Here is a 25,331-nt window from a genome sequence, read left to right on the forward strand (position 1 = left end):
TCCAAATAGAACATACAGGGTAAATGGTAGGGCTTTGAGGAATGCAGAGGAACAGAGAGATCTAGGAATAACAGTGCATAGTTCCCTGAAGGTGGAGTCTCATGTAGATAGGGTGGTGAAGAAGGCTTTTGGAACGCTGGCCTTTATAAATCAAAGCATTGAGTACAGAAGTTGGGATGCAATATTAAAATTGTACAAAGCATTGGTAAGGCCAAATTTAGAATATTGCGTGCAGTTCTGGTCACCGAATTATAGGAAAGAGATCAATAAATTAGAGAGAGTGCAGAGACGATTTACTAGGATGTTACCTGGGTTTCAGCACTTAAGTTACAGAGAAAGGTTGAACAAGTTAGGTCTCTATTCATTGGAGCGTAAAAGGTTGAGGGGGGATTTGATCGAGGTATTTAAAATTTTGAGAGGGATAGATAGAGTTGACGTGAATAGGCTGTTTCCATTTAGAGTAGGGGAGATTCAAACGAGAGGACATGATTTGAGAGTTAGGGGACAGAAGTTTAAAGGAAACACGAGGGGGTATTTCTTTAGTAATAGAGTGATAGCTGTGTGGAACGAGCTTCCTGTAGAAGTAGTAGAGGCCAGTTCAGTTGTGTCATTTAAGATAAAATTGGATAGGTATATGGACAGGAAAGGAGTGGAGGGTTATGGGCTGAGTGCGGGGAGGTGGGATTAGGTGAGAGTAAGAGTTCGGCACGGACTAGGAGGGCCGAGATGGCCTGTTTCCGTGCTGTGATTGTTATATGTATTATGGTTATATCCATCTTGAGGTGAGGTGACCAGAATTGAGCACTGAGAGTAGGATTGTTAGGGTGGATGCAAAGAGAATGATTTCCCCAAATGGGAATATTCACAATAAAGGCTGCCCAATTTAAGACTGCGATGAGAAAGAATTTATTCACTCATGAGGTGATGACTCCTTGGTATTCTTTACTCCACTCTATTGAAGTGGAGTTATTGAACATACTTAAGATGGAAAACTGCCTCGATTGGACAGAGCTGGCTGAAGGGACGACAGGGATACACAGGAGTGCCTGGATTGGCCAGGGCTGGCTGAAGGGATGACAGGGATACACCTATTTATCATTATCCTTTAAAGATTTTTGTAATAAGTTCATTTCTATTTGGGTTGTTTCAAACCTGTAAGTTTCCTTTCTTAATGCTAACCTTGATTGCTGCTGTCAAGCTGTTATCCTGCCCCTTGCTTTTTGCTCCTTCTTGCTCTTTGCTTTTCTCTTCTTGCAATCTATCATTTTCTTCAAGCTTCTTACGTACTTCAGCTTCCTCGTATCTAACAGATAAAATACATTGTGGAATTACTTTTAAAGACAATTAACCAAACAACATACACCAAGTGGCCTCTTCATTAGGAACATCTGCTTGTTAACGCAAATATTTAATCAACCAATCATGTGGTAGACACTCAATGTAGAAAAGCATGCAGACACTGTCAAGAGGTTGAGTTGTTGTTCAGAATGGGGAAGAAATGTGATAAAGTGACTTTGACCATGGAATGCAAAAACGAGGAAATCTGCAGATGCTGGAAATTCAAGCAACACACACACACACACAAAATGCTGGTGGAATGTAGCAGGCCAGGCAGCATCTATAGGAAGAAGTACAGTCGACGTTTCTGGCCGAGACCCTTCGTCAGGACTAACTGAAAGAAGAGGTAGTAAGAGATTTGAAAGTGGGAGGGGGAGGTGAGATCCAAAATGATAGGAGGACAGGAGGGGGAGGGATGAAGCTAAGAGCTGGAAAGTTGATTGGCAAAAGGGATAGAGCTGGAGAAGGGAAAGGATCATGGGACGGGAGGCCTAGGGAGAAAGAAAGGGGGAGGGGAGCACCAGAGGGAGATGGATAACAGGCAAGGAGTGATTGTGAGAGGGACAGAGAGAGAAAAGAATATTTAGAAGATTGAGGGGGGATCTTATTGAAACGTATAAAATTCTAAAGGGATTGGACAGGCTAGATGCAGGAAGATTGTTTCCGATGTTGGGGAAATCCAGAACGAGGGGTCACAGTTTAAGGACAAAGCGGAAGCCTTTTAGGACCAAGATAAGGAAAAACTTCTTCACATAGAGAGTGGTAAATCTGTGGAATTCTCTGCCACAGGAAACAGTTGAGGCCAGTTCATTGGCTATACTTAAGAGGGAGTTAGATATGGCCCTTGTGGCTAAAGGGATCGGGGGTATGGAGAGAAAGCAGGTACAGGGTTCTGAGTTGGATGATCAGCCATGATCATACTGAATGGCGGTGCAGGCTCGAAGGGCCGAATGGCCTACTCCTGCATCTATTTTCTATGTTTCTATGTTTTAAGAAAAAAGGTGGGGAAAAATAATACATAAATAAATAAGGGATGGGGTAAGAAGGGGAGGGGGGCATTAAGGAAATTCAAGAAATCAATGTTCATGCCATCAGGTTGGAGGCTATGCAGATGGAATATAAGGTGTTGTTCCTCCAACCTGAGTGTGGTTTCATCTTGACAGTAGAGTAGGCCATGGATAGACATATCAGAATGGGAATGGGTCGTACAATTAAAATGTGTGGCCACTGGGAGATCCTGCTTTCTCTGGTGGACAGAGCGTAGGTGTTCAGCGTAAGTCTCCCAATCTGCATCGGGTCTCACCAATATATAGAAGGCCGCACCAGGAGTACCGGACGCAGTATACCACACCAGCTGACTCACAGGTGAAGTGTCGCCTCACCTGGAAGGACTGTCTGGGGCCCTGAATGGTGGTGAGGGAGGAAGTGTAAGGGCAGGTGTAGCACTTGTTTGGCTTACAAGGGTAAGGGCTGGGAGGGAGATTGGTGGGAAGGGATGGGGGGACGAATGGACAAGGGAGTGGCGTAGGGAGCAATCCCTGCGGAAAGCGGGGGTGGGGTGGAGGGAAAAATGTGCTTGGTGGTGGGATCCCGTTGGAGGTGGAGGAAGTTATGCAGAATTATATGTTGGACCCGGAGGCTGGTGGGGTGGTAGGTGAGGACAAGGGGAACTCTATCCCTAGTGGGGTGGCGGGAGGATGGGGTGAGAGCAGATGTGTGTGAAATGGAAGAGATGCGTTTGAGAGCAGAGTTGATGGTGCAGGAAGGGAAGCTCCTTTCTTTAAAAAAGGAAGACACCTCCTTCATCCTGGAATGAAAAGCCTCATCCTGAGATCAGATGCGGCAGAGATGGAGGAGTTGCAAGAAGGGGGTGGCATTTTTGCAAGAGACAGGGTGGGAAGAGGAATAGTCCAGGTAGCTGTGAGAGTCCGTAGGCTTATAGTAGATAACAGTAGATAAGCCATCTCCAGAGATAGAGACTGAAAGATAAAGAAAGGGGAGGGAGGTGTCAGAAATGGACCAGGTAAATTTGAGGGCACTGCAAAAGTTGGAGGCAAAGTAAATGAAGTCAACGAGCTCAGCATGCGTGCAGGAAGCAGCGCCAATGCAGTAGTCGATGTAGCAAAGGAAAAGTGGGGGATACCAGTATAGGCTTGGAACGTGGACTGTTCCACAAAACCAACAAAAAGGCAGGCATAGCTGGGACCCACAAGGGTGCCCATGGCTACACCTTTGGTTTGGAGGAAGTGGGAGGAGTCAAAAGAAAAATTATTAAGAGTAAAGACTAATTCCGCTAGATTGAAGAGAGTGGTGGTAGAGGGGAACTGGTTTGGTCTGGAACCCAAAAAGAATCATGGAATGATTGTTGGTGCCAGACAGGATGGTTAGAGTATCTCAGAAACTGCTGATTTTCCTGGGATTCTCACACACAACAGTCCCTAGAGTTTACACAGAATGATTCAAAACACTAAAAACATACAGTGAGTGACCCCTCTGTGGCTGAAAATACCTTGTTAATGAGGTCACATGAGAATGGCCAGACCGGATCAAGCTGACAGGAAGGTGACAGTAACTCAACTAAACATGCATTACAACAACGGTTTGCAGAACAGCATCTCCAAATGCACATCATATCGAACCTTGAAGTGGATGGATTACAGCAGCCACGGAGCGTACACTCACTGCTGTTTCTCTATTCAGGGAGTGGTGTATGTGATGCTATTGAGCCCTATCCAATGCAATGCCTGATAGATGGAAACATTAGGACTGTGTGGCTTAATACTCGAAAACTCCAGGGACGAGCTGGCCTGCTGTGTAGGCCTCTGCAGGTCCAGGGTGGAAAATGACTGTGGATGAGTAACGGTGAACAGTATGTTCCAACTGAATTCCTGCTGGGAGATAGTCATCATTTAGATTTTGGGAATAAAACACACAGATATTAGTACTACAGCTTATGGCTATATGACAGAGGATATAAACTGACAAGTGTAATAAAGAAAAATAAGAAAAAATAAGAAAAAAGAAACAGAACCAAAGATTAACAATGGAGAAAGAAATGCAAACTGAAATTTACACCAAAAGGGAGTTCAGAACAAGTGATGTAGTCAACAGCTGTGAAAAAATACAAACAGCAATATAAACTGACTAGCAGTAGGTTAAAAGCTGCAATGCCAGGCTCGTTGAGAGAAATAAAGCACTCATCATTTCTGACATCCTCATTATAGTATATGATTAAACTGATCAAAGCCACAACAGACCTTAACTTCAGGCTTTCAGAAAGTCTTTCTGCCTCCTCTATGGCTTTCCTGAAGCTTGTAGGGCCAAGTAAAGAAGTATAGTAGTCCTGAAAGAACAACAAAATGCTGGTTTACTTTCTCTGCAGCTCAGAACTCTAACATCTTGTGCAAGAACGACCACACACAGGCCAGGACAAAAAATTAAATACCCACAAGCCTATCACAATCTGCAGGTGAAAGGCTAATCATACTCCCAATATGACCTTTCATTGGGACAAATCAAATCAGATGACTTTGATAAAGAGTTGTAAAAGTAGTTAATACCAAGAAACTACTGAAAGGTCTGCTATGTAGTTTATCCTTTGTTGTGCAAAACACTTCTGTTACAGATCTGATTAAACTTGCTCATGTTTAGTATTAACTTTCACTAAAAATGCTGTACACACCTGATGAAAAATCCATGCACTGCATTAATTAGCTCTTCACCTGCAAGAAGTTCAAACTTAATGAGGATGTGAGCAACAAGACATTTGATTTCTGCTTCACTCCTTTGATACTGGAAAACCATAACTCCAGAAAGTTCTGCACACAACATTGTTTTGAGACGGCTCCCAACATTTGCCTAACATTATACAAATATGGGTGGGAATCATGGCAGTAACTATGAGGTTCAGGCATGTGGTATTCTGGATAAAATTTGGAATATTTTAAACTAACTTATTCTTTTATTCTTCATTGTGCAATTAATAATCATGAGATGGGGGGGGGGGGCCGGTAAGAGAAGATACCACTTCACATTCAGCCTGCGCTTGGGTGCTAGTATGTACTCAGTTGCCTTTCAGATATTGGAAGGAGCCTGTCTACTCTCTTTACTTGCACAGTGTTATATAGAAATATCAAAAAAAATGAGAATTTCAAACTTGAAGAATCAATGTCTAAGCTTATTGTGTTAAAACAAATCAGTAATGGGAAAAAAGGTCTCAGTATCAATTAAAATAAAAATATCAAAGCAGCAGTCTCCAATAATCAGTGCAGAGGAGCACTAATGCTTGTGTTGAAAAATATGTAATCAGTCTAGGTCTATGAGTCTAGAATTAGGAAGCAGTTTCAGAACAAGGGGTAGTCTGTTTAAAAATGAGAAGAAATTTCTTCACTCAAGTATTGAGGGATCTTTGGAATTCTTTACCCCAGAGGGGTGCTGAGGACTAGTCATTGACCACGTTCAAAATGCAGATTAATTGCTTTTAGGATATTAAAGGATAAGGGAGCACTGTTGTGGTACAGGGTGTCTAATGAAGACATCAACTCACAGATACTGCTTGACCAACCAAGTCCTTCCAGTGACTCTTTGTGGCAAGTGATATGAGTATCACAGTAAAAACTTGCTGAATTATGGTGCTAGCTTGAGAGGCATACACCCGCTTCTATTTCTTACCTTCTGATGATTTCTATAAAGAAATCACAAAATCCTGTGCAACTAAAGAGAATAGACAGGCTCCTTCCATTATGTGAAAGACAACTGAGTACGCACTAGGACCCAGCACAGGCTGAATGTGAAGTGGTAAAGATTGGGAATGAAGCCAATTGATGAAGAAATCTACCTCAGTTCAAGGAATTCATCGAGTTAACTCTAAGTAACCTGAAGTTAAGAATTAGGCCATTTGGCCCATTGAGTCTGTTTGCTATTCCATTGTGGCTGATTTATTGCCCTCTAAACTCTATTCTCCTCCTCTCTCCCAGAACCTTTGACTCCCTGACTAATAAAAAACCTATCAACCTCTGCTTTAAATATACCCAATGACTTAGCCTCCACAGCTGTCTGTGGCAATGAATTCCATAGATTCACCATTCTCTGACTAAAGAAATTCCTCATCTCTGTTCTAAAGGGATGTCCTTGCATTCTGAGGCTGTGCCAAGAATTCCCTACTATAGAGAGCATCCTTTTCACGTGAGGCTACAGTTCTATAAAGGAAAAGAAAAAAAAAATGGAATTGTTAGTTTGGCTTAGCTCTAGTACTTTAATGCCAAAAGTGTTGCTTTCTGGATGACATGTTGATCTAGGGAATGCTGTGGAATGTCAGTACTTAAAAAGACCGGATTGCACAATGTTGAAGGCAGCTGAGGAAATCCCCCTAACATCATGACTGATATTTATCTTCTAAACAACAGATTATTTTTATAGATGTATGTTCTCAACAGAAATTAACTGTCAGATTTTCTAAATGCTGAGTGCACTTCAATAAAACATTTTGAGACATTCCATGATCAACAAACATCATCTGAATATTGCCAATATAGTTGAACAGTATTGCACAAAACAGAATAGCCAGGTACCTGCTGATGCTTAAAATCATTCCTTTTCCGAATTAGATCATACACAGCTAAGTACTTCATGTAAAGAACGTAGGCTCTTTCTTCATCTCTGTCCAACCTACTTTCTTCTGCAGCCTTGAAAATTTTACAGGCACTCACAACAATGCTGGAAAACAAAGGAATGGTGATTTAGAAAGACAATATCTCTGCAGTCTGTAGGACGTGAATGAACAATGTAAACACTTCTTCCTTCTCTACTTGCTGTTGACAAGATATTTTTACTTGCATAATGGAAACTGTCTAATACATTATTACAGTGTACTGAGAAAATTCAGTCCAATACTGTTTATAAATAAGGAACTTGATTTTCTCAGCCATTCATGACAGGAACATAGATGACTTGCAGCTAGACAATAACAGTTTTGATTCTGATGTTAGCTAACTGGCTATACACAGCTTGCACAATCTCTCTGTAACAATTTAACAAGTGATTTTTACAAACTGAATGCGAATAGATACCAGCAGGAATAATGGAGTAAATGAACTCCATTAACTTGAAACTTGATAGGAAGAAAGTAAAGTCTGATGTAGCAGTACCTCGATGGAGTAAAGGAAATTACAGTGATATGGGCTGCCGGCAACAGTGGTGGAGGTGGATACGATAGGGTCTTTTAAGAGACTTTTGGATAGGTACATGGAGCTTAGAAAAATAGAGGGCTATGGGTAAGCCTAATAATTTCTAAGGTAGGGACAGGTTTGGCACAACTTTGTGAGCCGAAGGGCCTGTATTGTACTGTAGGTTTTCTATGTTTCTACATTTCTACGAGAGAGGAGTCGGTCAAAGTAAATTAGAAGGAGATGCTGGCAGGGATGACAGCAGAGCAGCAATGGCGCTAGTTTCTGCAAAAAATGAGGAAAGTGCAGGATAGATGTATTCCAAAAACAAATAAATACTCAAATGGCAAAATAGTACAACCATGGCTGATAAGGGAAGTCAAAGCTAAAGTAAAAGCAAAAGAGATGGCATATAACCAAGCAAAAGTTAGCAGGAAGATAGAGGATTGGGAAGCTTTTAAAACCTACAGAGAGCAACTAAAAGAATCATAAAGGATGAAATATGATGAATCTAAAAGATGAAATATGAAAGCAAGCTAGCAAAACAATATTAAAGAGGGTAATACAAGGCTTTCCAAGTATGTGAAAAATAAGAGAGATGAGAGTGGATATAGAACCGCTAAAAAATGAGGCCAGAGAAATAATAATGGGGGACAAGGATGGCAGATTAACTAAATATTTTGCATCAGTTTTCACTATGGAAGACGTGAGCAGTGTGCCAGGTGTTGAAGGGTGTGAGGGAAGAGAAGTGAGTGCAGTTAATATTACAAGGGAGAAGATGCTCAAAAAGCTGAGTTGACCCAAGGGTACACAGTCACCCAGACCAGATGAACTGCACCCTAGGGTTCTGAAAGAGTTAGTGGTAGAGATTGTGGAAGCATCAGTAATGATCTTTCAAAAATTATTGGACTCTGGCATGGTGCCGGCGGACAGAAAAATTGCAAATGTCACTTCACTCTTTAAGAAAGGAGGGAGAAAAAGATCAGCCATGATTGAATTGTGGAGCAGATTCGATGGGCCAAATGGCCTAATTCTGCACCTATGTCTTATGGTCTTAACTTGAACAATACTTCAATATGTCTCCTGTGATTGACATCAGTCACTGCCAATCTTAAGGTCTTATTAAATTCCTTCCAAAAGCTTGTATTCCTTTTTTCAACAAGAACAGTGCATTTGGAATACACTTTAAAAAAGTGCACTCTTTGACTCATGGTAAGGGTACTTGAGATGGAGTGTTGAATAACAGAAGGGATAATAACGTTTGAGTTTACCACTTACACTCTTACCTACTCTTATAATACCCCATTCAAGATGGACATAAAACACAAAATTAAATCAGGCCATGATCTGACAACACCAGCTTGCATACTTAATTCTTTCAGGGACAGCATCACAAAACCAATGCATCATAGAAGGCCATTCTATCATTCTTACTTATAATACTACAAGCCCAACAATAGGACTGACCATTGCATATCCTCTAAAATAACAAGCAAACTTCTCTGCTTAAAGAACAATCAGGATTGTCCAGCTCAGAGTAACACACACAAAATTCTGGAGGAACTCAATGCTGAAAATAATAATAGTAAGTACTTTATTGATCCTGAGTGGGAAATTCTTTCATTACAGCAGTGACATTTAAAAACACACTTAGTGTGCAGACTTAACTAATTATAAAGTACAGAATAATAATATACACAATAATTTACCAATGTGTAATAATGTACAAAATAATAAAAGCAGGGACTATTGTACTATGATGTGCGTTCTCCTGTCGCAGAGACGAACTGTTGTACGTGCTTATTGCATTTTGTAGGAAAGATTTTCTGTAATGATCCTTGTGACACCAAAGCTGAAAGAGTCTGTTCAACATGGTGCTCAGCTGCTTATTCAGTCGGTCATGGAGAGGATGTGCCAGATTGTCCATAATGGATAACCGTTTGTTTAGTGACCTCCTCTCCACCACTAACTCAAGAGTACAGGTTGTAGCCAAGGATGGATCCAGCCTTTTTGATGGGTTTATTTAGTCTTTTTGCATCACCAGCACCGATGCTGCTCTCCCAACATAAAGCTGCAAAGATGACTGCACTCACTACAACAGACTGGTAAAAGATCTCCAACATCCTGCTGCACACATTCAAGGACCTAAGCATCCATAGAAAATAAGGGTCTGCTCATCCCTTTCTTGTAAACAGTCTTAGTGTTGGTCTTCCAGTCAAGTCTGTTGTTGAGGTGAACACCCAAGTATTTGTACTCCTCCACCTCTGCAACTTCATCTGCCAGAATATATACAAGACTCATCACAGTTCTCTTAGTCCGGAAAGACTCTACAAACTCATCCACCAGTTCTTTGCACTCTGACTCCTGCCCATCTCGAAACACCCAACCACTGCAGAGTCATCAGAGAACTTCTGCAAGTGACAAACTCAGATCTGAAACATAGACAGGACAGCCCCTTGTGGTGCTGCAGTGTTCTACTCACTACCACCACTGACAGAGAACTAACCTGCCATACAAACTGTCAGATAGTCAGTAATCCAGGAGATAGTGGATTTGTCTATGCCCATCCTCTGCAGCTTCTCGCTCAGGAGCAGTGGCTGGATTGTACTGAAAGCACTAGAGAAATCAAAAAATGTGATTCTCACAATGCCACTAGCATCATCCAGGTGGGAGAGAGTTCTCTGCCACAGGTAGATGTTGGGATCATCCACTCCCCAATGAGGTTGATAGGCAAACTGTAGAGGATCCAATAAAGATCTCACCTGCAGTCCAAGGCAAGTCAGGACCAGCCTCTCCAGCACTTTCGTCACATGAGATGCGAGAGCATTTAGTCTGCAGTCACTAAGTTCAGATGGAGCCACCTTCTTGGATACAGGAACCAAGCAGGAAGACTTTCATAGCACTGTTATCTTTTCCTGACTCAGACTCAGCTTGTAAAGGTGCTGCAAAATACCAAACAGCTGCCTCACACAGGCCTTCAGTAACGTGGGGCTGATCTGGTATTTCTCTGGTCCAATAGCCTTGCCTTGATGTAGTCTCTCCAGCTATCTTTTAACTCAGTGGTCCCCCACCACTAGGCCATGGCCCTGTCTTAACCTGACCTGCAGTCAGTCAGGTGGGGGAGGGTGGTCATCCCCATGGAGGCAGGATAATCCAAAGCTGGGGGGGATTTAGAACACAAACACTCATCAGAGGGGAGGGAGGGGAAAGGCTTCGGGATCAGGGACGGTGTAGGGTTTAGGGAAGTAAGGAGGGGGACAGCAAGAGGTACTGTGCTGAACCTGCTGAAAAACAAGTTCAATTCATTGGCCCTATCCAGGTCACCCCGATCTTCTTTTCCATAACCCTGAAGCCAGTGCCCACCCATCCATCCCTTATGTTATTCTGCTGGAGCTTGTAATCCAGCTTCCTTTTGTAGGATTCTTTGCACTCCTTCAGCTTTACCCACAGTTCACTCTGTACTCGCCTCAAAACTTGTCTATCTCAAGACCTAAAGGCTTTCTTCTTCATATTCAATAGTCACTGGTGATCCTGGGTTTGTTGTTGGGGAAGCAGCATACAGTCCTGGTTGGTAAGATGGTGTTCTCACAGAGTTTGATATAGTCTGTGATACAATCAGTCATTTTGTTAATGTCTTCCCAGTGTGGCTCATGTTAACATATCTCAGTCTGTCCATCCTCAAAGCATTCTTGCACAGCCTTATTAACATCCTGAGTACACCTCCTTACGTGCTTATTGCATTTACTTACAAAGAATAAACAGTTGGCGTTTCAGACTGAAATAATTCTTCAGTAAAATACTGCCCAAGTCATTAAAAAAAAAATCAGTAAAATTACACAAGTATGAGGTTCAATTAAAATACAGCCTGTGGGACAATTACCGAGGCAACCCATTCATTCAGCCCCCATCATGTTTTGAAAGAGGTAGGAACCTGATCCTAATACTCCCAGTCATGTACATAGTCATCTCCTTTAAGCTAACAAATCAACTCGATCTTGAAGCTTCAGTTAGTTTTCCTTTACCTCACAACAGCAACACATAATGCAATGCTAAAGGACGCTCCTTACTTTTTAGTGCTTTTCTTTTCCAGTTTCACTTCTGCTTTCTTATTGAGATCAGCCAAACACGTAGACAGATACAGTTTCTTCACATCACTTGAAACTGCAGGCATTTTGAAAAGCCTCTGATTCTCAACTGTTTGGAGCAGAAATGATCCCTTCTATATTTACTTTCAAAAGCAGCTGGATTATGTACATTCTTTGTCTACAGAAAATCAGAAAGAAAATCTTTTAGAAGTTTAAGAGTTAATGCCTGTGACAATTCAAAGAAGCAATCAATGTCAAATAATTTTTTAAAATACATGTTAAAATATTTAAATATCTCACAACACAATGAGCAAAAGCCACATTTCTAGGACTGTGTTAAACCACAAGCAAAATTTGGCCAACAAGCAAATACGTGCAACGTCATTCAGATTGGAACAGAGCAGCATAAGTTATAGTTTCATTCTTACTCATAAAGTATTTCCCCTGTTGGGGACTGAAAACTTTAATATCTCCCAGAAAGAATCAATCTTTACATCTATTATTTGAAAGGTGCAGTGTTCTGGCTAAAGAGAGAACAATTATCCCAACATTACAACCCTGCCATAGTTATTGAAAATACACTCATAAATGAGCAGGTAGGACAGGGGTTCCCAATCTGAAATCCACAGACCCCTCGATTATGAGTAGGGGTCCATGGTATAGAAAAGCTTGAGAATCCCTGAGGTAGGGGAAAATAACATAACCAAGAAGCAGGATAGCATGCCTCAAATGATTTGATAGTACTTGCAGTCATTTAAAGGCGAGCAAACAAAGAAGCAATTAACGTCACGACTTTTTCCACAAGCTTGGCCAGTATCAGACAGTCTGCTTTTGTAAGAAACACGGATCCCACGACTTTGGTTTAAGCAACCCCATGTTCTTTACCTATTTATTCCAGATACAGAACAGATTCTACACTGTCTCATACACTGGCATCAAATTTATTATGGCAACAGGAGGAAACCACAACTTTTATTTAAACCCATCTTACATATCCAACCTTGAGAAAGCTCTGCCGGGGCAGACTCCGCACTTCTGCTACCAATGAGCAGCAAGGCAGGCACTGAGCCTGTGTTCAACAGCTGCCCAGTGCCAGATTTCCGAGGGGAGTTAGGGATCAAAATCTGGGGGATGGGGAGGGCAGGTCGACGAGGAAGTAGTCGTAGATTCGGGTTGCGGGGAGCAGAGACGGCCCGGACACAAGGCCCTGGGCCCGGAATCCAGGTACAAACCTCTCGGAACCCAAGTTCAGTGGACAGACACAGTACCGAGGCTCAGAGCCGGTCGCTGCCACTGCCAACAGACACTCAGGTCCCGGCACGGCGGGGCCGCACTATCTGGCCCCCGCACTCTGGCGCTTCCGCTCTGCTCACTCTCGTTCTGCGGCCGCAGAATTCCCCCAGTGCGCCTGCGCGGCCTCTTATCGCAGGAACATCCGGTCAGTCAGCTGGGCGGACGCCGTCAACAATATGGCTGTATTAGGAGATAGTGCATCGAGTGGGCTTGTTATCTCTGCGATGTAGGAGGCTGTGGTACCCTGATAGAGGTATATTAAATTATGAGGGGGTTCATAGAGCAATAATATAAACATTCTGGTGTCTTCCCCCTTTTCCATTCCTTAAGAAAGGTCTCGGTACGAAACGTCGACTGTTAGTTTATTTCCATGGATGCTACCTAACCAGCTGAGTTCCTTCAGCATTGTACGTGTGCTGCTTTGGATTTCCAGCATCTGCAGAATTTATTATACAAATAATATAAATCTTTTTCCAACGGGGGGGGGGGGTCAAAGATGAGGACCTTTGAACGTTGGTTTAAAGTAGGAGTGCATGAGGTATTTCACGATACTGCCTCCGAATAATAACAGTCCATCATCACACTTTTCAAATCATAGTTGGGAACTTCAACCAGGCTTATCTGAAGAAATTCCTACCCAATGACCATCAGCACATAACCTGCAGCACCAGAGATCCCAATATATTAAATAAGAAATGCGTACCATTCCATGCCCAGACTGCATTTCAGTAAATCTGATCACTTGGTTGTCCTTCTCATACCTGAGTACAGGCAGTGGCTAAAGAGTAAGGCTGAAGAGATTATGACAACAAAGAGGTGGTTGTGGGAGGCAGAGGAGCAGCAACGGGATTCCTTCAATTCAGTGGACTGGGCTGTGTTCAAGGACTCATCTGTGGATCTGAATGAATACATAATTGTTGTCAGGCTTTATAAATATAGTTGTAGATGAGTGTGTCCTCACAAAATCATTGAGTCTTCCCCAACCAGAAGCCCTGGTTGAACCATGAGATCTCCAATCTGCTGATGGCCAGATCAGAGGCATTTAAGTCAGGTGACCAAGAAAGTTACAAGAGATCCAGGTACAACCTCCAGAAAGCCATATCACATGTGAAGTGGCAAATCCAGACTAAACTTGAATCAACAAAAATGCTTGGCAGCTGTGGCTGGGTTTGAATGCTATCACCTCTTATAAAGTAAAATCACGCAACATTGATGACAATAGGGCTTTGCTTCCAGATGTGCTCAATACCTCCTAGGCTCACTTAGACTGTAAAAACATGGAAGAACAATCACAAACTCCCACAATGATCCTGTGATTTCAGTCTGAAGAGCAGCCTTCAGGTAGGTAAACCCATGAAAAGCAACTGGACTAGATGGGGTACCTGGCCAAGTACTAAAGACCTGTGCTGATCAACTGGCTGGATTGTTTACTGAGATCTTTAACCTCTCACTTCGGCAGCCTGAGGTACCCAGCTGCTTCAACCAGGCTTCAATTACACAGATTTCCAAGAAGAACATGGTAACCTGCCTCAATGACTATGTCTAGTACCACTTATATCCACAGTGATGAAGTGTTTGAGAGGTTGATGATGAAACAAATTAGCTCCTCCTGACAAGTGACTTGGGTCTGTTCTAATTTGCCTGTCAGTGCAACAGGCCTAAAGCAGTTGCAATTTCATTGGTTCTTCGCTCAACCTTAGGGCATCTGGACAGCAAAGATGCATACATCAAGATGCACTTCATCGACTGCAACTCAGCATTCAATGCCATCATCCCCTCAAAATTAATTGATAGGCTTCAAGACCTCAGCCTCATAACCTCTTTGTGCAATTGGACCCTCAATTTCCTCACTTGCAGACTCCAGTCAGTGCAGATTGGCAACAGCACTTCCCACACAATCTCCATCAACACACGTTCACCATAAGGTTGTGCTTAGCCCCCTGCTCTATTTGCTTTACTTACGACTGTGATCATGATCAAGCACAGTCCAATGCCATTTTCAAGTTTGTTGATGACACCATTGTTGTAGGCTGAATTATAGGTGGTGATGAATCATCAAATAGGAGGGAGATTGAAAAAGTAGAGCAGGAATTCTTTAAGGAAATAACAGGCAGGATAGACAAACATGAGTCAGTGGATGTTGTTTATTTGGATTTTCAGGCCTTTGACAAGGTGCCACAAGTGAGACTGCCTAACAAAATATAGTACTATGGGAAAGGTACTAGAATGGATAGAAGATTGGCTAACTGGGGGAAAGCAAAGAGTTGGAATAAAGAGGGCCCTATCTGGTTGGCTGCGGGTGATGGGGAGGGGGGGGGGGTACCGCAGGGGTCACTGTTGGGACTGCTTTTTTTCTACGTTTTGTGTCAGTGATTTGGATGAAGGAATTGATCGCTTTGTGGCCAAGTTTGCAGATAATAGGTTGAAAGACAGATAGTGTTGAGGAAGTAGGGTGTCTGCAAAAGCACTTAAGACAGATAAGGTGATGGCAGATGATATATAATGTATGAAAGTGTGTGGTCATGCACTTTGGCAGAAGGAATAAAGATTTGGACTGTTTTGTAAAGGGGGAAAATTCAAAAATCAGAGATGCAGGGGAACTAAGGACCCCTCATGCATGATTCCCTAAATGTTAATTTGAAGGTTGAGATGGCAGTAAGGAAAGCAAATGCAATGTTAGTTATTTATTTTGCGAGTACTAGAATATAAAAGCAAGGATGTAATAATGCTGAGGTTTTATATGGCATTGGTCAGACTTCACTTGGAGTATTGTGGGCAGTTTTGGACTCCTAATCTAAGACTCTGAGGCTGTGGTCACTGGAGTTTAGAAGAATTGGGGGGGAAGAGAATGGGAATTACATATCATGAAGATGTAACTAGTATAGTGGATAGGGGAGAGCCAGTGGATGTGGTATATTTAGATTTTCAAAAGACTTTTGACAAGTTCCCACACAGGAGATTAGTGTGCAAACTTAAAGCACACAGTATTGGGGGTATGGTATTGATGTGGATAGAGAATTGGTTGGCAGACAGGAAGCAAAGAGTGGGAGTAAATGGGACCTTTTCAGAATGGCAGGCAGTGACTAGTGGGGTACTGCAAGGCTCAGTGCTGGGACCCTAGTTGTTTACAATATATATTAATGATTTAGACGAGGGAATTAAATACAGCATCTCCAAGTTTGCAGATGACACGATGCTGGGCGACGGTGTTAGCTGTGAGGAGGATGCTAAGAGGATGCATCATCTCCAAGTTTGCAGATGACACGAAGCTGGGCGACGGTGTTAGCTGTGAGGAGGATGCTAAGAGGATGCAGGGTGACTTGGACAGGTTAGGTGAATGGGCAAATTCATGGCAGGTGCAATTTAATGTGGATAAATGTGAGGCTATCCACTTTGGTTGCAAGAACAGGAAAACAGATTATTATCTGAACGGTGGCCGATTAGGAAGAGAGGAGATGCAACGAGACCTGGGTGTCATTGTACACCAGTCATTGAAGGTGGGCATGCAGGTACAGCAAGCGGTGAAAAAGGCAAATGGTATGTTGGCATTCATAGCAAAAGGATTTGAGTACAGGAGCAGGGAGGTTCTACTGCAGTTGTACAAGGCCTTGGTGAGACCACACCTGGAATATTGTGTGCAGTTTTGGCCCCTAGTTTGAGGAAAGACATTCTTGCCATAGAGCGAGTACGGAGAAGGTTCACCAGACTGATTCCTGGGATGGCAGGACTTTCATATGAAGAAAGACTGGATCAACTAGGCTTATACTCACTGGAATTTAGAAGATTGAGGGGGGGGGATCTTATTGAAACGTATAAAATTCTAAAGGGATTGGACAGGCTAGATGCAGGAAGATTGTTTTTGATGTTGGGGAAGTCCAGAAAGAGGGGTCACAGTTTAAGGATAAAGGGGAAGCCTTTTAGGACTGAGACGAGGAAAAACTTCTTCACACAGAGAGTGGTGAATCTGTGGAATTCTCTGCCACAGGAAACAGTTGAGGCTGGTTCATTGGCTATATTTAAGAGGGAGTTGGATATGTCTCTTGTGGCTAAAGGGATCAGGGGGTATGGAGAGAAAGCAGGTACAGGGTTCTGAGTTGGATGATCAGCCATGATCATACTGAATGGCGGTGCAGGCTTGAAGGGCCGAATGGCCTACTCCTGCACCTATTTTCTATGTTTCTATTGAAACCTATCAAATATTGCAAGGTCCGTGGCAAGGATGTGGGGGTAGACAAGTGAAGTGTGTTCCTTCACACTCCTGATGAGTTTTGTGGATGTTGGACAGGGTCTGAGGAATTAGGATGTGAGCTACTTTACAACAGGATTCCTAGCCCTGACATGCTCTTGTCGCTACATTGTCTATGGCTTTTCTAGTTCAGTTTCTGGTCAATAGTAACCCCAACACCTCTCTGGGTCCCCAAGGCCTGGATATGATGCAGGTCTTCCTGCATTTGAAAGTAGACTGCTTCGATGATTATGCAATCATCAATGATTCATGATCAAGATCCCCCTGAACTTCACTCATTGATATTCTCAATCCATTTAGATCGTAATAGACTCGGAGCACTACAGCACAGATCCAGGCCTTTCGGCCTATCTAGTCCATGCCAAACTGTTATGAGATTATCTGTAATCTGTCTTTTAATTTCTCTTACCCAGGTGTAAGATCTCACACTTTCCCACATTAATTTGCAAGTTTACTCAACCTGTGCCTCTGTAGTTGACAGACATACTTTATTGATCCCGAGGGAAATTGGGTTTTGTTACAGCCGCATCAACCAAGAATAGTGAAGAAATATAGCAATATAAAACCATAAATAATTGAATAATAATAAGTTAATCATGCCCAGTGGAAATAAGTCCAGGACCAGCTGATTGGCTCAGGGTTTTTGACACTCCTAGGGAGGAGTTGTAAAGTTTGATGGCCACAGGTAGGAATGACTCCCTATGACGCTCAGTGTTACATCTTGGTGGAATGAGTCTCTGGCTGAATGTATTCCTGTGCCTAACCAGTACATTATGGAGTGGATGGGAGTTATCGTCCAAGATGGCATGCAACTTGGACAGCATCCTCTTTTCAGAAACCACCGTCAGAGAGTCCAGTTCCACCCCCACAACATCACTGGCCTTACAAATAAGTTTGTTGATTCTGTTGGTGTCTGCTACCCTCAGCCTGCTGCCCCAGCACACAACAGCAAACATGATAGCACTGGCCACCACAGCTTTGTCCAGCAGATGTTAAAGGACCTCAGTCTCCTCAGGAAATACAGTCCGCTCTGACTCTTCTTGTAGACAACCTCAGTGTTCTTTGACCAGTCCAGTTTATTGTCCATTCGTATCCCCAGGTATTTGTAATTGTCCACCACGTTCACACTGACCCCTTGGATGGAAACAGGGGTCACCGGTGCCTTAGCCCTCCTCAGGTTCACCACCAGCTCCTTAGTCTTTTTCACCTTAAGCTGCAGATGATTTTGCTCGCACCATGTGACAAAGTTTCCCACCATAGCTCTCATCTCCCCTGCTGATGCATCCTCTAGTTATAGAAACATAGAAAACCTACAGCACAATACAGGCCCTTCGGATCACAAACCTGTGCCAAACATGTCCCTACCTTAGAACTACCTACACTTAACCATAGCCCTCTATTTTTCTAAGCTCCATGTATCCATTCAGAAGTCTCTTAAAAGACCCTATCGTTTCGGCCTTCACTGCCGCCAGCAGCCCATTCCATGTACTCACCACTCTCTGCATAAAAAACTTACCCCTGACATATGTGAAGTTACCCACCAGCAGAAAAAGCTCAAAAGGCAAAACACTAATTAAATGGTTTCATGGTTATAAACTTCAGTCTATAACCATTAGGGTCTGCTGTCCTTGTATAACAAAGCCATTGAAAGCAAACATGCAGTTGCAACAACCAGTTTAAAGAGCTATTAGTTTGATGGCCTTCATTGCAAGAGGATTCAACTCTAGGGGTAAGATGGTCTTGTTGCAATTATACAGTCATAGTGAATCTACACCGTTTTGATCTCTGTAACAAAACAAAAAGGGGTGGCTCACTCCTACTTTCTTGTATGACAGCTCCCTCGGCTGGTGGAATTGTGTGAAAAGAGATTGGACGATCTCAACCTAGACTTCAAAAGGGCAGCAACCATGTGGAGTCAAGAAGAGCAGGGTGAGTGGCCTCAATGGCCATTGCCTGGAAGCACTGTCATCTATCATAAGTAAGTCCTTCGAGAGGTTGGAACTCCTGCCCCAGCAAGGACGTGAGCTTCCTATCACAACAGGCTCAATCTCACTGGCTCTCTGCTCTGATTTACTGCACCAAGTGATCCGCAAGACATACTTAAGACTGTTTATTGATTACAACTTGACATTCAATGCCATTATTCACTCAGCATTAATAACCAAGCTTCAAAACCTGGGCTTCTGTACCTCCCTCTGTAATTGGACCCTCGATTTCCTTATCAGGAGACCACAGTCAGTACAGATCAGTACTATCAAAACCTGGGCCTCTACTTCTCTGTAACTGGATCCTTGACTTCCTTATCTGGCCACAGTCAGTCGAGATCAGTAATAACATCTCTTTTGCACTGATGATCAACACAGACACCTTGAGAATGTGTGCTTAGCCCCTTGTTCACTCCCTCTACAATCATGACTATCTGGCTAAGCACAACTCAAACATAATCTATAAATTCGCAGATGACACCACTGCCGTTTGCAGAACTCAGATGTTGACAAGAAGGCTTATAGAATGAGACAGATCAGCTGGAGGAGTGGCTTTTCAATAACAACCTCACACTCAGCACCAGCAAGATGGAGGAACTGATTACGCACTTCCGGAAGAAAAAGTCAGGAGAACATTGCGATCTCAGCAGTGGAAATTTGTATAGTTTTTCATGAATTCTAACATATACCTTTTTTCTCCTGTACACACTTGCAAGAAAATAAATCTCATGGTAACACATTATATGAGCACTTTGATAATAATTCACTTTGACTTTTAAAGAATGAGCAGCTTAAAATTCAAAGTGAATTTATTATCGACGTATATGTAACTGTATACTACCCTGAGATTTTTTTTGCGGACATTTATAGTAGAAGGAAGTACAACTGAATTTTATAAAAAAACTATACACAAAGACTGACAAACAAGGACAAACTGCAAATAAAAAAGACCATGAGTTGTAAAGAGTCCTTGAAAGTGAGTCTGTTCATAAGCCTGATGGTTGTAGGACAATAGCTGTTCTAGGGCCCAACACACAGATGCAAGACATCCATTGTGAGGGACCTTCACCATCTGTGGATGCCCTCTTCTCATTACCATCGGGGAAGTGGTTATAAAAAGCCTGAAGACCCACACTCAATGATTCAGAAATAACTTCCTCCCCCATGAATACTATCTCATTATTCCTTCACCGCACTCATTTCTGTAATTTACAGATTTTTATGTCCTTCCATTGTACTGCTGCTGCAAAATATCACGTTTCATGTCATATGTCAGTGATAACAAATCGGAGTCTGTTCCTCTCTAAAGTTTAAAACACGATGAGATGCAACTGAAATGGTCATTATTTATTTATTTAGAGATACAGCACTAACAAGGCCTAACAAGGCACTAACAAGCACTAACTTGTAAATCTTTGGAACCCGTGGGAGCGATCTGGACGAAACCCATGTGGTCAGGGGAGCACGTACAAACATCTTACAGTGGCAGGATTCAACCTATGATGTAAAGTATCAAGCTAATTGCTAACGTAGAAGGAAGGGAGGGAGGGGAGCTGGGGGGGGGGGACTTTGGGGTTCCCTCATTTAACTGTCATTCATTCTTTGGGGCACTTCTCCGTTTTTGAGGATGTTTGTGAAGAAAAAGCATTTCAGGATGTATATTGTATACATTTCTCTGACATTAAATTGGACCTTTGAAGAATGTTACCCTGCATAGGAGACAGTCTAAAACTGAAGTTCAATTTCTTAAGATTAGCATTTAAATTTGGCATATGGAAAATTTTGTTCTCTCACACTGTGAAGTATTTGACCACAAAAGGGTGTAAGGACCATGATGCTGAATGTGGGGTGGGGGGGGGGGGTTGGTGTGGTGAACTATGTGCCTGTCGGGACACGGCCCCTGCTGACTGCTCCTGTGGCTCCTCCCACAGGCCCCTGTATAAAGGAGATCTGAGGCCTGACGCTCGGCCTCAGTCTCCAGGACATTGTATGATAGACACTCACTCCTGGTTCCTTCTTCCAGTCAATAAAAGCCGATATCTCGCCTTACGTCTCAGTGTGAGTTATTGATGGTGCATCAGTTGGTATTTGAGATACAAACTCATGGAATTGAAAGATAGTGCGTTTGAACCATCAGATGACATATTACTACCCCTAATCTCCTTTAACCCAGAGTGGTCCACAAACCCACCCTAAACCAATGGCCAAAAAGGGGACTCTAACCCCAATTCACAGCCTCACTCTTCCCCAACACCAAACTCCCTGCGTCGCCTCATTAGCTGTACAGTCCCCCTCCCCATACTCAGCTTCTCAACTCCCGCTCCCCTCCCTACTCACTGCGGGGCTTCAATCAGCGACAAGCTGGAACCTGCGGCCTACTTGTCCTCGGGTTCAACTCAGATATTTAAAAAATCCTGTGCCGTCAGTCTCCGACGAATACGCCGTGGATCTCAGTTCCCTGCGGCTCACCTCACTCCCCGCCCTCCCGAAACGCCTCAGACTGTTAATGCCGCACCATTAATTCCTGTACCAAGATGGCGGCGGCAGCTGGGGCGCGCGGCCCGAGTCACGTGTGCCCCCTTCGCCCTCCGCGGTCCGCCTTGCGCTCGGTAGCAGCGCGGGGCCTGCGGCACGCGGCGCCCGTCTCGTTCTGTCCCGCCTCCCGGTCCCCGCCGCAGCGATCTGCAGCTCGAACCCCAGCCGGCGACCGAGGTAGGTGCGAGTTGTGGCGGGGGTTAGGCGCGAACTCCCGCTCCCCGCGCGGGCGGCCTGAAGCTTTTCCAGGTCACGCCGAGGCGATGGCCGACCGGATGTGGAAGTTGATCCCTTTCTCTGCGCCTTAAACAATAATCGACTTCCCCCGGAAAGGCGCTGGGCCCCGGGCCGTCGCCCGCTTCCTGTCGTCCCGACCCGAGTGCCGCGGCAACCGACCGCACACGGCCCGGCCCGCTGGGCCCCCTGTCGGGGCCTGAGGCCCGGGCTGTCGGTGGATTCTCCGTCCCGGAGCCAGGGCCGTGTCTAGACTCGCCCCATGAAGCGGGCCTGCGGGGGCGGGAGTGGAGTGGGGATCCGGGGGGGGGGCGTTGCTGGGCCTGGGTGATCGGAGGGTTGAGAGGGTACGGTACGGGGGGTGTGGAGGGGAGAGGGACCGCGCGGAAGCCGTGGGGCTGATAGCCCCTTCTCCAGGCAGTCAGGGAGTGGTGCTTTCGGTTGGTCAGTTCAATAGCAGGAGGATCCCAAAACATCCCTACACCTGCAGAGTTATATCTTAAAGACTGATCCCCCGCACAGTGCCAAACGTTGCGAGTGTGATAGAATTTGCATCATGCGGAGTGAATGGCATTGTATAAGTACCATATGGATGGAGTGAAGCTTTGAATATAGAACGTACCAGAACCGGAATCTGAGCGGCTAATTGAGTGTAAAGTCAGTCTGGTGGTAGTAAACAAAGGATGGCCGACTGTATTAGCCAGGGCAGGATACAGTACGGACTCTGCTGTTTCTGGTGATGTACGTTATTACCGATGGTGAGAAAAGAAAGTTCTGTATCGTTTGGGATTTGGAGATATGTAAGATAACAAGATTATGGGATGATTCTGAATGATTTAGAGGAACAGACGCGTTGGACTCCACGCAGATATCTTTGGGGTGCACTGATGCATTACAGTGTTCATGTTTGATTATGGCTCTTCTGTCCAAACTCTTGCAGGTTGTGCCAGCAATGTTCTGTGACCCCTGCCCTCCATTGGTGGTCACCCAGTAAAGAATTGCCATTAACTTAGTGTGAGGTGGCTATCTCTGAGGGCTGGTGTTGGGTGGGCTGGGATGAGGCATTGGCATCCTTGTCATCATCAGTTGTGACACTGGGTTTAAAGATTCAATAAGTCATGTTGCAGCTATGTAATACTTTGGTTAGGCTGTATTATGTATAATTCTGGTTGCCACAATACAGGAAGATGTGGAATCTTTAAAGAGGGTGCAGAGGATGCTACCTGGTTTAGAGGATATCAGCTATATAAAGAAGTTGGACAAACTTGGATTATTTTCTCTGAAGTGTTGGGATGCTGTAGGGAAATACATTTATAAAATTATGAGAGAGGTAGATAAGGTTTTTTCCCTCCCAGTGGAATTGTCAAGTACTAGAGGTCATACTTTAAGGTGAGAGGGGGAAATGTGAGGGGTAAGTTGTTTTCTCACAGTGTGATAGGTGTCAGGAATGTGCTGACAGGAGTGAAGATGGAAGCAGATGGGATAGAGGCATATTGACAGGCACATGAACATCAAAATCAGGTTTAATATCACTGGCATATGTCATAAAATTTGTTTTGTGGCAGCAGTACATTGCAATACATAATTTAAAAACTATGATTTAGATTTTTAATTATCTGCTCTCTGTAAGGAGTTTGTACATTCTCCGCATGACTCTGGGTTTCCTCTGGGTGCTTCAGTTTCCTCCCATAGTCCAAAGACGTAACAGTTGGTAGGTTAGTTGGTGATTGCTGGGTGGCACAACTTGAAGGGCCAGAATGGTCTATCCTGCGCTGTCTCTCAGTAAAATAAACAAAAAGGAATATATATTTTAAAAAGAAAATTAAATAAGTAGTGCAAAAAGGCAGGAACAATACAGAAATATTTTTTTCATGGTGATCATGGATTCATTGTCCATTCAGAAATCTGACAGCAAGAGGAGGAAGTTGTCCCTGAAACATTGAGTGTGTCTCTTTAGGCTCTTGTACCTCCTCTCTGATTGTGGAAATGAGAAAAGGGCATGTCCTGGGTGCTGGGGGTCCTTCATGATGGATGCTGCGTTTCTGAGGCATTGCATTTTGAATGCTGGGGAATCTAGTATCAATGATGGAGCTGGCTGAGTTTACAATTTTCTGCAGCCTTTTCTGATCCTTGTAGTGCCCCCCCTCCCCCCATACCAGACAGTGAAGTACCAGCTTTCCATGGTATATGGTTCCTGGTCATAAGGCCAGTGATGTTGTGGGGAGGGAACTGGACTCTGACGGTGGTGTCTGAAAAGAGGATGCTGTCCAAGTTGCATGTCATCTTGGACGATGACTCCCATCCACTCCATAATGTACTGGTTAGGCACAGGAGTACATTCAGCCAGAGACTCATTCCACCGAGATGTAACACTGAGCATCATAGGAAATCATTCCTGCCCGTGGCCATCAAACTTTACAACTCCTCCCTCGGAGTGTCAGACACCCTGAGTCAATAGGCTGGTCCTGGACTTATTTCCACTTGGCACGATTAACTTATTACTATTTAATTATTTATGGTTTTATATTGCTATATTTCTTCACTATTCTTGGTTGGTGCGGCTGTAACAAAACCCAGTTTCCCTCGGGATCAATAAAGTATGTTTGTCTGTCTCTATATACAGAAATTGGTGAGTGTCTTTGGGGACACTCAGATTCTCCTCAAATTTCAAATGAAGTGTAGCTGCTGTCATGCCACGTCTGAAACTGCATCAATATGCTGGGTCCAGGATAGATCTTCATCAGAGATGTTGACACACAGGAACTTGAAACTGCTCATTCTTTCCACTTCTGGTCCCTCAATGAGAACTGATGTGTTTTTCTTTCACTTCCCCTTCCTGAAGTCAACAATCAATTTGTTGGTCTCACTGACATTGAGTGCAAGGTTGTTGTTGACACCATTCGGTCTGCTGAAATGTGTCATTGGAACATTGGAATCACGGAACGCATGCAGGTAGATAGGATTAGTTTCATTTGGCGTTATGTTTGACACAGACATGGGCTGGAGGGCCTTATCCTGTCTAGTACTGTTTTGTGTTTCAACCCCTGGGACAACCTGTAGCCTTCTGGAAGTGGGGGCGGGGGATAAGGAAGTGGACTACATCCCGGAGTTCTGAAAAGGGTTGCTGAAGAGATAGCAGATGCATTGGTTATAATCTTTCAAGATTCACTTGATTCTGACGGTCCAGGACTAGAAGTTTGCAAATGTCACTCCCACTCTTTAAGAAGGTGAAAGGTAAAAGGAAGGAAATTATCAGCCAGTTAGCCTAACCTCGGTGGTTGGGAAAGTTTTGGAGTCCATTGTTAAGGATGAGGAATCATGGTACTTGTAGACTAATGATAATATCAGTCAAAGTCAGTGTGCTTTTTATAAAAGAAATCTTGCCTGACAAATCTTTTGGAGTTCTTTGAGGAAGTAACGAGCAGGATGGACAAAGGAGAGGCAGTAGGTG

General features: G+C 43.7%; 2 protein-coding genes across 14 annotated transcripts in view; one reads left to right on the forward strand and one right to left on the reverse strand.

Moving 5' to 3' along the window:
* usp8 (ubiquitin specific peptidase 8) overlaps positions 1-21,778 on the reverse strand; it is a 51,687-nt gene extending 29,909 nt beyond the window's left edge. For 2 of the 8 annotated variants that reach the window (XM_059953122.1, XM_059953115.1), the window contains exons 1-5: positions 12,588-12,955; positions 11,570-11,765; positions 6,909-7,053; positions 4,596-4,681; positions 1,180-1,303 (exon numbers count right to left, since the gene is read on the reverse strand). In XM_059953122.1, the coding sequence (XP_059809105.1) occupies positions 1,180-1,303; positions 4,596-4,681; positions 6,909-7,053; positions 11,570-11,673 (459 nt within the window). In that variant the 5' untranslated portion in view covers positions 11,674-11,765; positions 12,588-12,955. The other 6 variants (XM_059953121.1, XM_059953120.1, XM_059953117.1 and 3 more) reach the window with 6 other exon arrangements.
* The window catches only part of gabpb1 (GA binding protein transcription factor subunit beta 1), a 111,917-nt gene continuing 108,277 nt past the window's right edge, over positions 21,692-25,331 (forward strand). Inside the window, exon 1 of one of the 6 annotated variants that reach the window (XM_059953126.1) lies at positions 21,692-21,823. Coding sequence is in view for 5 of the 6 variants with exons in the window: in XM_059953130.1 (XP_059809113.1) it covers positions 24,794-24,832 (39 nt within the window). In the remaining variant the exon portion in view is untranslated. Of the gene's footprint in view, positions 21,824-23,601; positions 24,833-25,331 lie in introns of those variants that run through there. The other 5 variants (XM_059953130.1, XM_059953128.1, XM_059953125.1 and 2 more) reach the window with 5 other exon arrangements.

This window comes from Hypanus sabinus, chromosome 28 (genome assembly GCF_030144855.1).
Source record: "Hypanus sabinus isolate sHypSab1 chromosome 28, sHypSab1.hap1, whole genome shotgun sequence".
NCBI lineage: Eukaryota > Metazoa > Chordata > Chondrichthyes > Myliobatiformes > Dasyatidae > Hypanus > Hypanus sabinus.